The sequence below is a fragment of the Anopheles coustani genome, chromosome 3 (genome assembly GCF_943734705.1).
Source record: "Anopheles coustani chromosome 3, idAnoCousDA_361_x.2, whole genome shotgun sequence".
Taxonomy (NCBI): domain Eukaryota; kingdom Metazoa; phylum Arthropoda; class Insecta; order Diptera; family Culicidae; genus Anopheles; species Anopheles coustani.
In genome coordinates this window covers 20,089,131-20,102,910 of record NC_071288.1, presented here as the reverse complement: position 1 = coordinate 20,102,910, position 13,780 = coordinate 20,089,131, and the positions used below count along the sequence as shown (strand labels likewise).

The 13,780-nt window shown below is 48.0% G+C and overlaps 1 protein-coding gene and 1 long non-coding RNA gene across 2 annotated transcripts in view; both read left to right on the top strand.

The window, feature by feature from the left end:
- LOC131258678 (uncharacterized) overlaps positions 1-251 on the top strand; it is a 36,422-nt gene extending 36,171 nt beyond the window's left edge. The window contains exon 3 of the long non-coding RNA XR_009178100.1: positions 226-251. This is a non-coding gene — a long non-coding RNA (uncharacterized LOC131258678). The remainder of the gene's footprint in view (positions 1-225) is intronic.
- Positions 252-1,074: 823 nt separating this feature from the next.
- On the top strand, positions 1,075-11,433 carry LOC131266952 (extracellular sulfatase SULF-1 homolog). Its single transcript, XM_058269657.1, has 9 exons — positions 1,075-2,117; positions 5,615-5,941; positions 6,022-6,449; positions 6,523-6,633; positions 6,708-8,538; positions 8,622-8,935; positions 9,020-9,328; positions 9,410-9,530; positions 9,608-11,433. Exons 1-9 carry the CDS (start codon positions 1,093-1,095, stop codon positions 9,816-9,818), a joined length of 4,677 nt encoding a protein of 1,558 aa, XP_058125640.1. The 5' UTR covers positions 1,075-1,092; the 3' UTR covers positions 9,819-11,433.
- Positions 11,434-13,780: the final 2,347 nt, after the last annotated feature.

Here is a 13,780-nt window from a genome sequence, read left to right as displayed (position 1 = left end):
CACCTTTTTATCACCTATTTTTATTTGTTTTGCACAGTTAGAATGGAAAACGCCGTTGGCATAAATCATCCTCCGGCTTGTGTCACTTTTCCACCGGCTAACCGGGGTCTTTTATGCCGTGGCAATGCTAGCGAACTGGCAACATGTGCAAAATTAGCGGTACATTAATCATGTTGTGCTTTCCTGTTCCTGATTTTCTCATTTTCCTTTCCTTTACTCCGGCAGGTCTCTCGGGTGTCGTCTGTGGCAGCACAAAATTCCGGACGCACACCACCACCGGTAGGTGACATAGGTCACACTCATTAGCGGACGAACACAGACGGAGGATCCCCTAAAAAACTTCCGCCGGCCGATTTGCGACCGTTGACCCCGGAAAACGCGCACATCGTTGGGAGTTCCCGTGATCGTGTGCAGATCATCCGCCTGACGAACCGCTTGATCAGCGGGCGATGAAAGGAAGCATCATCGTGGGACACCGTCGTCGTCGTAAATCGTAAGGCCAGTGTTTCGACAGAGCCAGTGGTTCGAGTGGAACGAGAAAAATAATAATAATATAATAATCACACGCTGCGCCGTGCCCCAGTGCCATTAATCAACCGTTGAAGCTGTGGTTTTATGAACGTAATTAGCCGGTAAATGTGCATAACGATGTGAAACGATCCTGAAGCGAATACGGGAGAACCGAGGCAAATAAACGAAACACACGACACGATCCTTGCGATCGTCATGTGGCAGACGAAGCCGGTGAAAGTGTGATAGTGATCGCCCAGCGCGCCCTTTTGAGGATGATTTGCTGTGTGTGTGACTTTTGGTGAAACGGCGGTCGACCGAAGGGTTAAGCAAACGCGCCATGTCGCTAGTGATCCGTGGTGTGTTATTCATGAAATGCACATCTGGTTCGGCCGGGGTTTATGTCCCTTGAATTGGACCTGAAACTGTGGTGTGGTAACTGTGATAGGTTTGTGTGGTTTACGCCTGAAGCGTCGACGCTCCCTGAGCGCGTATCCCGGAGTTCTCTTTGTTGACGTTCAGTAGTTTTCGGTTTTCGACCACACAATGTTGTCGTTGCGATCAGTTCTATTGGATAAGCTAATGCGAGGTGCGAGAAGAAGTGGCCATTTGCGGCTGACGGTGGTGTTTTGCTCCATTGTGGTGATAGTTGGAGCCACGCTTCTGGTGGAAGCCGCAGAGCATGAGGAGAACGGTGCGGATCGATCGGCCACCGGCAGTGTGGCCTATCGTGACGTCCAGTCCGACTGGACCGACTATCAGCCTCACCAGCAGCAGCAGCAGGGGCAGGGGCACCAACGACGCAACGGTCATCAGAGTGGCCGGCGACGCCACCATCAGTATCGGACGTCGAAGAACCGGCGCGTCCGGGCGCCCCAGGATGGGCGGGGCCGGGTGAAGAAGAGCGGCACCGGCGGGGTGGTCGATCACATTCTCGCGCAGGATTCCGTCGTCGGGCAGCCGCCGCTGGCCGACCTGCGGCAGACCCGCGAGCGGAAGCCCAACATCATCCTCATCCTCACCGACGACCAGGACGTGGAGCTGGGCTCGCTGAACTTTATGCCGCGCACGCTACGCCTGCTGCGGGACGGTGGGGCCGAGTTCCGGCATGCGTACACCACCACACCGATGTGCTGCCCGGCCCGCTCGTCCATCCTGACCGGGATGTACGTGCACAATCACATGGTGTTCACCAACAACGACAACTGCTCGAGTACGACCTGGCAGACGACGTACGAGACGCGCTCGTTCGCCACCTACCTCTCGAACGCCGGCTACCGCACCGGGTACTTTGGCAAGTACCTGAACAAGTACAACGGCTCGTACATTCCGCCCGGCTGGCGGGAGTGGGGCGGGCTGATCATGAACTCCAAGTACTACAACTACAGCATCAACATGAACGGGCAGAAGATCAAGCACGGGTTCGACTACGCGAAGGACTACTATCCGGATCTGATTGCGAACGACTCGATCGCGTTCCTGCGCCAGTCGAAGCACCAGAACCACCGGAAGCCGGTCCTGCTGGCGATGAGCTTCCCGGCACCGCACGGCCCGGAAGACTCGGCCCCTCAGTACAGCCATCTGTTCTTCAATGTGACAACGCATCAGTAAGTAGGCCTAGCTTAGGAATAGCTGGAAGTTCAGTATCATCAAAACTACATATAGATTTCTAAAGCGCTTGTGGTGAATCCCTTCGATTCACAATGCAGAATAAGTCCCAAGCAAATGGGAAAATCGAAATCCGTTTCTTGGTGGCATTCATTTCCACCGGCCGTATGTCACATGTCAATAAATTACCACCAGCTTTCGGGTTACTTTGCCTCCACGTGCTAACGAGCTATCGTTTGATGGTGCCCCTGATGGCGATGAATGAAAACGCGTCACATTAGTTACCTTCGGCGAGAAGTCGTTCCAGTTCCCGTGAACGTGTTGCGGCTCCGGTTGTCGGCAGCAAGTCAATTAGCACCATCATCACCAGAGTCGGAAAGCATCAGGCCTTTGGCCGTCGCCTTGATGGAAGCCGGTAGACAGTAAACACACCGTCGGCGACAAATGGACGCGATATCATAATTAATTTCACCGAAATTATCGCCTTCATCTGGGGGGGTTCCTTTGGACGCAGCAACATGAATCATGCTTATTGTTGTCGGTTGTGTGCGGTATGCGCGATGGTTGTCAAGCGGGGAGAGCTAATAATAAAGCCATCAACACGTTTGGTATGTAACATTGGTGGGCTGAGCGAGAGATGGAATGATACGAAGATGAATGATTAAACCTTAATCAAAACTAAGAGTAATATCATGTCCCAAAACGGAGGTCACAGTGGGGTTCTATTTCAGTTAGATTTCTCTATTTCATTAAATTTAAAGTCTCCTAGAGATTATGAATGCCTCTCCGTTTAATCAAGGCGCTTACTTAACATGTCCCTGAACCAAAAACAAGCTATGTTTGCGTTCTAATTGTCTTTCCATTAAGTGAACCCGGTTTTTGGCGGCAGCAAATATTGCGCCTCACAATTTAAAAGCTCGCATCGAATTAGCATAAGCGATACTAACCAATTGCACACTTCACGTTGACCCCAAAGGGTACTCCACTCTCGAGTCTAGCACCCCTTTTAAAACCCCGGGCAATTAATCACCCGTTACTGGTGTGACACTTGGCTAGACTTGGCCTACCCCATCTGCCGTTTGTTGGACCCACCAACTTCAGTTGCCGCAGGCCAACATTCAAACACATCGAGATTCTGCGGAACTCCAAAGCCCAGCCAGGCGATGGCAAATTAATTAATCGATCTCACGCCACACCATCCATTAACGCCATACTCCATTCCAACCAGCCCGGCCACTTCCACTCGGACCGCTAATCCTTTACCGCTCAGCGCAACCACTCACACCGAATCCACCGGACTGGGCTCCCGCTTCCGTTAATCATGTGATAGTTTTATTTATTTGCACTGCCTCAATATTGAAACAAGTGGCCGGCACGAACGCGCGCGCCATGCCGGCCTTTGCCCGGGTTGCTTGCGCGGCCACGGTCGTAATCACACACGATGCATTATTAACACATTCGAAATTGAAACTTAGCCATGCATATGATTTGCATAGCGAGCGTTCGCGCTCACCGCCCGACCTTGCCGCCTTTGCTCGTGGGATGAGATTTATGGACGGTATCGGACGGTGCGGATGCCCGTGTGTGCCACGATTCCGAACCGCGATCCGGAGTCGCAAAACTATTTCCCAATCAAATCACCTGAAGCTGGACGACGTGGGAACACAGTGGGTGACCGTTTTTCTCATCACCACCACGCGGTAGGACAAGTTTTGGCATGAATAAAAATTTCCAATAAACTATTTTGATCCAAGCATCTATATTCTCAAAAAATTAAATAGAATAGTTTACTACCATCAATCGCCGGGAATTGTTGATTCGTGTCGCGGGCCCCCGAAAATCGGATCAGTTGCTGTTTGCGGTTGCCACGGTTGACATATGGTGCGCGTTGCGATGGCGCTGATATGTCATTCATGAGATTCGAATGTGACCAAATTCCTAAACGAAAGCACATACAATAAATTCCGACAGTTATGTTAATGCCGTTGCAACGCAACAACGCGGCAGGATGGAGCAGAACGGCCGCTTTGCCTTCCGAAGGTGGGTTGTGAGAATATTTTTTAAGCCACACCGCATCGTCCTGCCACTCTCCCTTGTTACATTCCAGGGCGAACGGAAAAATGCCGGCAAATTGCGAGATTGTAAACAGAGATCAAATTGGAAGGAAGTCGGATTGGTTTCTATCGAGCAATATATCCGCCAGCAATTGAAATACTAGCCGGTGGAAAACTTTATTTTTAAAAAAAACTAACTGAAAACTAACCATTCCGAGTACACAACAACGATAAGCGCACTAAGTTTTGAATGCATTGTTCCGGAGCACAATAAATAGAACCTATAAAACTTAACGAGATACGTAGCGTAACAATGTAACGATTCGCTTTACCATTTGAACAAATTGATGAAGAATGACAGTCGCGTGGAAATTCGTAAACCATCGTCACAGTTTCCAATTATTACCGATTCTATGACCCGCAAAATGAAATCGATACCGGAATGGTCGGTAATGCATTCCGGAAAGTGGGCTACCAAATGAAATGTAACGAATCGCATGAGCTCATCCTCCATTTGCTTACGCTACCTCATTGGGGGAGGGTTGCTGTGGGAGGGAGTGCGCACTTGGGGGACAATTATCCCGTACTTCCGCCCACTAGCTCTGGCCACCAGAAATCGCTGGACCGGGGAGAATTTAATTGAAATTAATCACACTTTTTGCGGTCTATTTGTTCGTGCGCCGCTCGGTTGATGTTTGACCAATGGCAAGTTGGGGGAGTTGGTCTGCACTGCGGGTTCCTTTCGGGAGTTTGCTTTGCCGGGTGCTGTATCAAAAATGCAAGGGCAATGGTACTCTAAGGGTTGCGAACCGAAACACCTCCCGATAGATTCGTTTTCGTTTCGTTTGAACTTTGTTGCGATGCGGGAAGCATCTTTTCGGTTCCGGTAGATGGGAACCTCGGATTCAAAGGAACACCCCCCCGTGGATGCAATTGGAGTGCATTGGGTCGAAAAACAAAAGCGCAAACATGCCCGCGAAGGATGGGCTTCGAATAAATACCCCCGTACCGTTTCATCCGTTGCTAGTCCCTAGCCATTTCCGGCACGCGATGAGTTGGTTGTTACGGTCGAAAGGAAGGGCCACGGGCTGTGTGATCGCCTGCATCGTAAATCACAAAGTTTTTGAAGCATGTAAATGAACAATATTTATCGATTGGCTAACTGGGGCGATGTGCATTCCGGTATGCACCAGAAAACGATGGACGGTTTGGGATAGCGTGCGCTGTAAGCTCCATTTTATGACCCAGCAAATGTTTTGAAACGCAACTCGAGAGAAGATATGTAAATTACAATTTGAATTGCAAAAGGTTTAACTTAAATGATTGATTTGGTTATTTCTCTTATTGACGGAGAAGTAAAATTGTGTTAGAACCGGAATACTTCAACTTAAAGTGTCAAAACATTAAGCATGAATAAAATAAATATCTACCAATTATTACAGCACGCCAGCATACGATCACGCCCCGAATCCGGACAAACAATGGATTTTGCGGGTCACCCAGCAGATGGAACCGATCCACCGGAGGTTTACCGATCTGCTGATGACGAAACGGTTACAGACGCTCCAGAGTGTCGACGTAGCGGTCGAACGTGTCTATCAGGAGCTTAAGGCTCTCGGCGAGCTGGAGAATACCTACATCATCTACACATCCGACCACGGCTACCATCTGGGCCAGTTTGGACTGATAAAGGGCAAGAGTTTCCCGTTCGAATTCGACGTTCGAGTACCGTTCCTGATGCGTGGACCTGGCATTGAACCGGCAACAATGTAAGATTTTAGTTTTTCAACCCATTTCATGACTTAAGTGTTTATTTTTCATTCCTCTTTTTCTTTTATCATAATAACAGTGTCGATGAGATAGTTCTGAATGTCGATCTGGCACCGACGTTCCTTGATATCGGCGGTGTGGCACCTCCACCGCATATGGACGGTCGGAGTATCCTGCCGTTGGTGCTCAATCGCCACCGGGCGGTTCTGGACAAGTGGCCCGACACGTTCCTCATAGAGAGCTCTGGCCGACGTGAAACACCAGAGCAGCTCCAGGAACAACGGCAACGTGCTGCGGCGGCAAGGTACAGTGCCCGGTTTAATCTACTGAACGGCAACGTGTCTCATCCGAAGCTTCAACCGGAGGTTCTTTTCGAACGGGGCCACGCGGAAGAATCGCACATGGCTTCGAGCGTGCCAAGTGTTGGTAGTGATCGGAAGGAGCTTGACTTCAGCTCCCACGAGCACGAGGATGATGATGATGATCACGAGCTGGATGGAGATGATGGTAGGTTTGATGGGGTTTTTTTATGCTGGTATAACGGAATATAGTAAATAAATAATATTGTATTATTTTGCAGATGACGATCACCATGGAGCGGTTGAAAGCGAAACCGGGGCGATCGAGCTGAAACACGACGAACATCCCGAGGACTACGTTATCGATCATCAGGAGGCGCATGCATTTGATCGTATGTTAAAATCAAACGCACCGGCTTCGCCTTGTTCAGGAGATTGACATTGTGCTTTCTTTTTTGTTCTACAGAAGCCCCTGTACAGCCCGACAATCAACACACGCTGGACAATCACCTGACTTCTTTCCGCTCGAAGATGGACCGGCTCAACACGGAGTGCTCCAATCCGGTCCTGCAGCAAAACTGCGTCCCCGGGCAGAAGTGGCAGTGCACGAGCGAGGACGGCCGGTGGCGTAAGCATAAGTGCAAATACCACGGTCAACTGCAGCAACATCTGGCCGAAATAACGAAGAAATCGAACGACCAAACGAACGGCCGCAACTGCGCGTGTTTCACGTCGGATAACTTTTTCTACACGAAAATCAAAACCAAGCGTGACCATACGAAGTGGCAACCGATGGCGACGATGCAGGCGCAGGCGACACATCGGCCCCACCGGCGCCGACGTACCCGCCAGAAACGGTCGGCGGCGGTGGTAGGGGAGGGGGACATAGGTGAGGAGGTGCTGTTGATGGAAGCGAAGGGTCCGACGATGGAATCGCTGCTAGAGGTTGCCGCCCGGATCGATGCGATCGAGAGGGTGTTAGAAGAGGAAGATGGCGAGTATGTCGAACGGGCGGAAGGAAGGAGGAGCAAGCGCGAGGTGCCTTCCCCTCCGACCCATTTGACTGACGTGGTGCACGAACTGCAGAAAACACTGTCCGATATCGAACGGGATTACGAGGAGATGGAAACGATCGGGCAGGATCGTTTAAATGAGACGACAGGGGAAGGAGCTAGCACTAGTGGTAGCGCCAAACGATGCTTCGTCATAGCTGCGGATCGTATCAACTGTTCGAATGTGATTTACGAGGACGAACTGAGCTGGAAACGGAACCGCTTAAAGGTGGATCAGCTGATTCGTGTGTTGAAGGAAAAGATCAACACGCTGAAGGACATCAAGCGTTTACTACGGGAGCAAAAACCGCACGGCTACCGAGGGGAAGACTCTGAGCCGGAAGAGGACGAGGAAGACGATAAAGATGAAACGATTGAAAGTGGCCTGAGTGGTGTGGCGAGGCATCGACCGACAACGACTACAACCACAACTACTACAGTATCTTCCACCAGCACGACCATGGCTTCCTCGGTAACGGAATCCTCAGAGAGAGCTACGATTGATAATAGCATCCCGCGGAAAGTTGGTCACGGAGGGCTTGTACGACGTCCCGGTGGAAAATATCACAACGGTTCTAGCCACCGTCGTAGAGTTATGAAGCCATCGGTGGGCGAGAAAGCCGATGGCCCTTTGATCGATACAAATCTCTTCGATATGGATAATCAACAACCGACGGCTGGGCAAGCCATTAACCGCACCAGCCATGGAGGGCGTCACCGTGGACAGAATCGTGGGCACCACCGTGGCCGGCATCGAGGGGAAGCTCTAGGTGGAAGTAGTACATCAACGACAACGACAACTCCGAGCGCCACAGAATCGGCTTCAGTTAGCACCGAAACTTCCAGCGAGGATTCGTATCTCTCCCGATCGAGTGGTGGGTCCGGTTTCGGTCGTGAAGATCCCTCGTCAACCACGGAATCAAGTGTGGAGGCTTCAGGCTCGATGGCTGTTTCAAGCAGCACGGAAAGCGCACAGAGTCGGTCCACTACCAGTGAAGAACAGTTTTCTCAGAATGCCATAGACGCCGGTAGGACGACGACGACAACGACGTCGGCAACCGTGCCGACAGTAAACCAGGAAGAGTCGAGAGTCGATCGGCGCAAACCCACAGAGAAAGATCCTCACTTTGGAATGAACCGAACCCAGGACCTAGGTAACTCTGTGCAACAAAATATGATTCCAACAACAACTGTCGATGCTACCGTGCCACCGACCGAGTGTTATTGTGCCGCTGAAGCAGAAAGGTATGGCATTTTTTTAAGCGAAGCATCGATATCGTTCAAATAAAAACATCCCTTTCTTACCTTTCTTATTTTCTACACTACAGTCCAATACCGGATGAAAAAGAACTCGCACGTGAAACCCGTCGCCGATTGAAGGAAGAACGGCAACGAAAAAAGGAACGCAAACGTATCAAGAAGGCGAAGCTGGAAAAGGAATGCCTGTCCGAGCGGATGAACTGTTTCAGCCACGACAGCAATCACTGGCGCACCAAACCGCTTTGGGAGGACAAACCGTTCTGCTTCTGCATGAACGCCAACAACAACACGTACAGCTGCCTGCGTACAATCAATCAGACACACAATTTCCTGTACTGCGAGTTCACCACCGGACTGGTGACGTACTACAATCTGCGAATAGGTCCCGATATCGTTCCAGTATTTCATTCGAATGTGCAACCATCGCCCAGACTTACTTAGATCGGTTTTCTTGTGCTTTTTCCAGATCCCTTTGAAACACAAAATCGGGAGTCGTCTTTGACTTCCGAAGAAAAGGCCGTGCTACACGCAACGCTCGAAGAGATGAAACGATGCCGTGGAAAGAGCTGTACATTGCCACGGTACCATCAGCAGCAAACCCTACCCGAAAGCAACCTACTTCCATCGGGTGCTGGCGGTGTTGAATCCGTCGGTGGAGTAGGAGTTCCGGTAGTTGGTGGTATAGGTCGCCATGCTGGTAGCTCCTCCTATGGTTCCGGAGCGGGTGGCAATCGTCGAAAGTATCACGCCCATCGCGATCATGCCCCACACGGAGGTGAGTAGGATTGTGAAGATCGGGATGAAATGTTTCAACTCTGAAATAATTCAACTGTGATCCTGGTTGATGCATTCAAAGCTGCAGGTGGTGTTGGAGGTGGTGTCGCAGGTGGTGTAGGTGGACACTTTCCGGTCGAGTATGATGCTGCTACCGGGCAGGCAAGTGTGGTTCAAGGGCCAAATTCCAAGAAAAAGAACAAGTGAGTCATTTTTTCGAATTCGATTTTCGTTTGACTAAATGGTTACATTTTTAATTATAATTGATATCACTTTGCAGATATGGTAAACGGAAGCACCATAATCAGCAACCGGCTCAGCAGCAGCCACAAGACCACCAGCGGCAGCATAGAGACAAGATTCCGCCACAGGTGGAAAGTGATTACGGACTCGAACCGATACTACCGGCGGAGGTTGGCGCTGGCGGCAGTGGAACCAAACGCAACCGCACCATGAGGCGGCCAGTCTGGCAAACGATCTATACCAAATAATTCCACCATCGAGCGGATTGAAGTGTGCAATCTTTGGAGCGATTCGTGTGCTTCTACGAAGGGCGAAACACGAACGCTATTCTCCGTGATCACCTTTCGACGTAGATCAGAGAATGGATTCATATTGACGGGATGATCGCTTTATTCTCAGCGCTCCTTTCCATTCCTTCGGCTTGGCCATTTCTTGTAGCATTGCCGCCCGCAATGAAGTGTTCGCTTTCAGTGATTTTAGTTCAAGCATGAAGTTTTCTTCATATGCGCATTTTGCTGCTAACGTTATAACAAGTCTACATCTTCGTTATCGGCTTCAGACACCTTTCTTTTGTTTATGTAAAGTTCTAGCCATTTGTATTGCATTTTTTTATGTAGGTAATATTGTTTCCTTATTTTATTCGTTTAACCACCATGAAAGACACGGTGCACAGATACACACTTTTATGATCCCGCTCCTACATCCGGTCTACACTGCCATTCCAATACAATCTACGAAAAGGAAAGTGCCCTACATAAACTAAAACAATAATAATGATAAAATGGAAAGAGTAGACAACAGTTAGCATGCCTAGGTTCGGGTATGCACTTTTGAAACCCTATACTTTTCGCCAAGTGATTGTAGCCACCGGGCATGTGATTTGTCTATCGGTCATATGTACGCTTGCATATTATGATGTACGTTGTAGCAAACGCTAGTATTGCTATGAGGAGGCTTTTGCGGATAATTAGTACCAAATGTAGAGCAAAAACACACTCAAAAACAAATTGAATGAACAAAACAAAACAACAACCATTAACATAGAACATGTGCTTCGGTAATATGTTAACTGACATGACAACGAGGGAAGAAAAGCTAAACAAGCAAAGTGCAGTGCGGGGTGCCGTTTCGTTTAAATTTTATTTAGTAAGTAGTAATTTATCATACGTTGATTAAGAGTCAAAATGATTAAATTTTACTAATCGAATGTCAGGAATCAAAATACGTTATGAATCGATTTTAACTAAGCGTACCAAGTAGCGAAAGATGCGACGCACTAACATTACTTTACCACTAATACTGGATTAGTGCAAGTCAGCTAAACTACATTATTTTCTTGTAAATTAGATCAATTTTATTCAGTATTCTGTTTCAGCCCCCGGGGGTCTTTTACATGCGCTCAAACTGACCGCAATTGGTGGACATATACACAACAAATGTATTTATTGCTTCAAACAGTATGTTTTTAAGAAATGCTTAAAAGGATCCGCTGTAGCCAACGTTTTAGAGTGCATTGTTTTAAAGTAGGTTGCAATGCAGGGGCAGGTAAAATGAGGCATATAAAATGCGATGCATTTAAACAGTTTCTCAATCCCCATTTAATCGAAAACAGAGAATGGTAGCGGTGGGGTTAAAAAGAGGTACTCTTAATATTCTATAGCAAGGGCCTGATTATGTGTATACCCAAAGCATCCGATACGCACTATGCAAGCGTCCACCCGCCCACGAAAACGGTTAAGCGGACCGACCCATCGCGCAAAGATACAGTGAGCAAACAAGTAATCTTAATGATAACATAACCCGATATGATAGTAGTGATGTATACAAAATAGTGAACAAAGAAAGGCACTCTATCATATGACTGCTGAGATAATCGAACAAGTGAACTATTTCCTGTGGCGCGTAATTGATTGTGTACATTCGAAATATTTCAGCCGTTCTGGTGGGTTGAGTCTAATAGCTGCGTTATTTAAATTCGTTTTAACACAATTTGTCTATCACCGTTTGTCCATTTCCCATAACCAAAGACAATTGCGCATTGCGGCAGATTTGTGGGGTTTATTCACACGAGTCCCATCGGGTCAGATGGCAGCTTAAGAAACCACATGCGATTTGTGGAATTCTCCGACTTATGCGAAACCCTGTAACCGCCGATCGGAAAGCGTGCTAATCTGCTAATTCAAACTAAGCGTATCGGTCGATAGAACGCGATCGAAAAAAGTAAATCAAACCAAAACACAGCATTAGACCGAACGTTGCAGGCGGTATGTTTGTAGCTAATTTATCCATTTTGCTTTGTGCCGATAGTCGTTGCTCCAGCAAAACATGCCATCGATGATTGTGTGGCTTCCGCTTTCCGTGGCGCACGTCACAAGAAATCGGTAGGCATTGATGAGAACGTGCACAGTTCTCCTCCCATGTTGCCCTTTCCTTTGATGATCTGTTTTAGATGAGTTCTCTAGTGCTTGTGTTCGTCGTTTCGCTGCATCATTTGACGTCACTATTTGCACGCTAGAAGATTCTTGCTGTTTGAACGTTCACTCGATCAGACAGAACCTGTTCAGAGCATTGTTTGTTGATATTGCGAAATTCGCAGCTGATGACTTTAAACTCGTTTTTCGGCTCAGACTGAAAAGAATGTTGAACGTATCATAATTATAGCAACGTGTGACTTCCTGATGGGTGTATTTTTTGCGTGTTATGAGACTACGTAACAAACGCTTGCAGTGAATTCAAGGCCAGTTTGGCGCGATCAATCGACCGGTATGGGTCGAAATCGTACCATTATCTAATTCCCCGGTGGTTTTCGACCGGGGCTGTTGTGTCTATGGTGCGTGCCGGTTTTTTGGGCCGGTTGACATGCGCAGAACGTTCAATCTGTCCCCCACGAAGAGGACTACGGAAAATGTGAGGAAACTGTCGCCCAGCGTTGCATCATTCCGGGAGGATTAAGGATGTCCAGCGAACCTGGCGGCAAACGGTGTTGAATGGAAAATTCGCCGTGCGCCATCGTACCGACCCGCCCCCCATCGGTTGGAAACCCTATTAATTAGCTGGTACGCGAACTGTTTTGTCGCGTGACCTACAACTTAACTGACCACGTGCGGCTCGGCGACTGGTCGGATGAAGATTCGCTTTCGAACCCATGACGTGGACACGTTGCCACGCAATACAAGGCTGTGTCAATGTGCGAAACGGTCGGTTCAATATCCTTCGGCAACGTGCCACTGATGCAATGTTGGGCACTGATTTCGGGAGCCATTTCCGAGTAGTAATACGTGTGGGACAAGACGTAGCATATGTTACCTTCAGTGTTACATGCTATGGCTTCCGTGCAGAACGATGGTTTCTTATGCGAATATAACAGGTTTAGGGAAGTATTATGTTTTACCTTCATAATAATTGACAATGACATGTTAGATTTATTCGTCACTGATTCCGAACGGAAGTTAGCTTTCTAGATGTAAAATTTTCCTAGAAATGAATCTGTTCGGAGTACTTCTGTCTGTTGAGTGGGAGTATTATCACAGATCTAGCGTCATACTCTGCCCAGAGTAATAAGTGAGAACTGTGGAAAAGCAACTCGTGGGAATCCAATCGAACCAGCAATGACGCACATTAGAAATTATAAACCAGCATCCAAACATTTTCGGACTTTAACATAGCTGAAATCTAGGAAAATGTCTTGGTACGTTGGTGTATAGGAATTTTTCCCTTAAACGACTTTTTAAACAATATGAAAACAGGAAGCAAATTTTGTTCAAACAACTTCTAAAGAATGCTTCATCGCTACATTATAACGAGTGTAGGGTATCTGCTCCGTTCTCCGATCTCCGATCTCCGATCCACCTGCATACGCTGCAGATGGAGCATAAAACTAATGAACTGTTCTCAACGGTCTGTTGTCTGTCTAATTGGTTTGAAACGCAATTCATATCAATCCGTCTATACGTTCGTTGTAGCACTATGAACGGTTTCATGCATGGTTTTGGACTCTTAGAGCACACCCCACTATTTTATTTTAAACAATATGTTAATATGTATATTTAACAAGTTTAAACAAGTTATATACCAATAAACAAATTGTCGGGAATATCTGATTTGCGCTCAGTAAAATGGTACAAACCATGGTTGAACAGAATTAGATAGCGGGGTGATCTAACCATTCCATTCCCTTTCCGCTTCTATTATTGCTGCGAAAAGCGAGCAT

Coding starts and splice junctions, on each gene's coding strand:
- LOC131266952 (XM_058269657.1), top strand. CDS start 1,093: ATGCGAGGTGCGAGAAGAAGTGGCCATTTGCGGCTGACGGTGGTGTTT. Junction 5,942..6,021: donor GGCATTGAACCGGCAACAAT/GTAAGATTTTAG, acceptor TCATAATAACAG/TGTCGATGAGATAGTTCTGA. Junction 9,531..9,607: donor AATTCCAAGAAAAAGAACAA/GTGAGTCATTTT, acceptor ATCACTTTGCAG/ATATGGTAAACGGAAGCACC.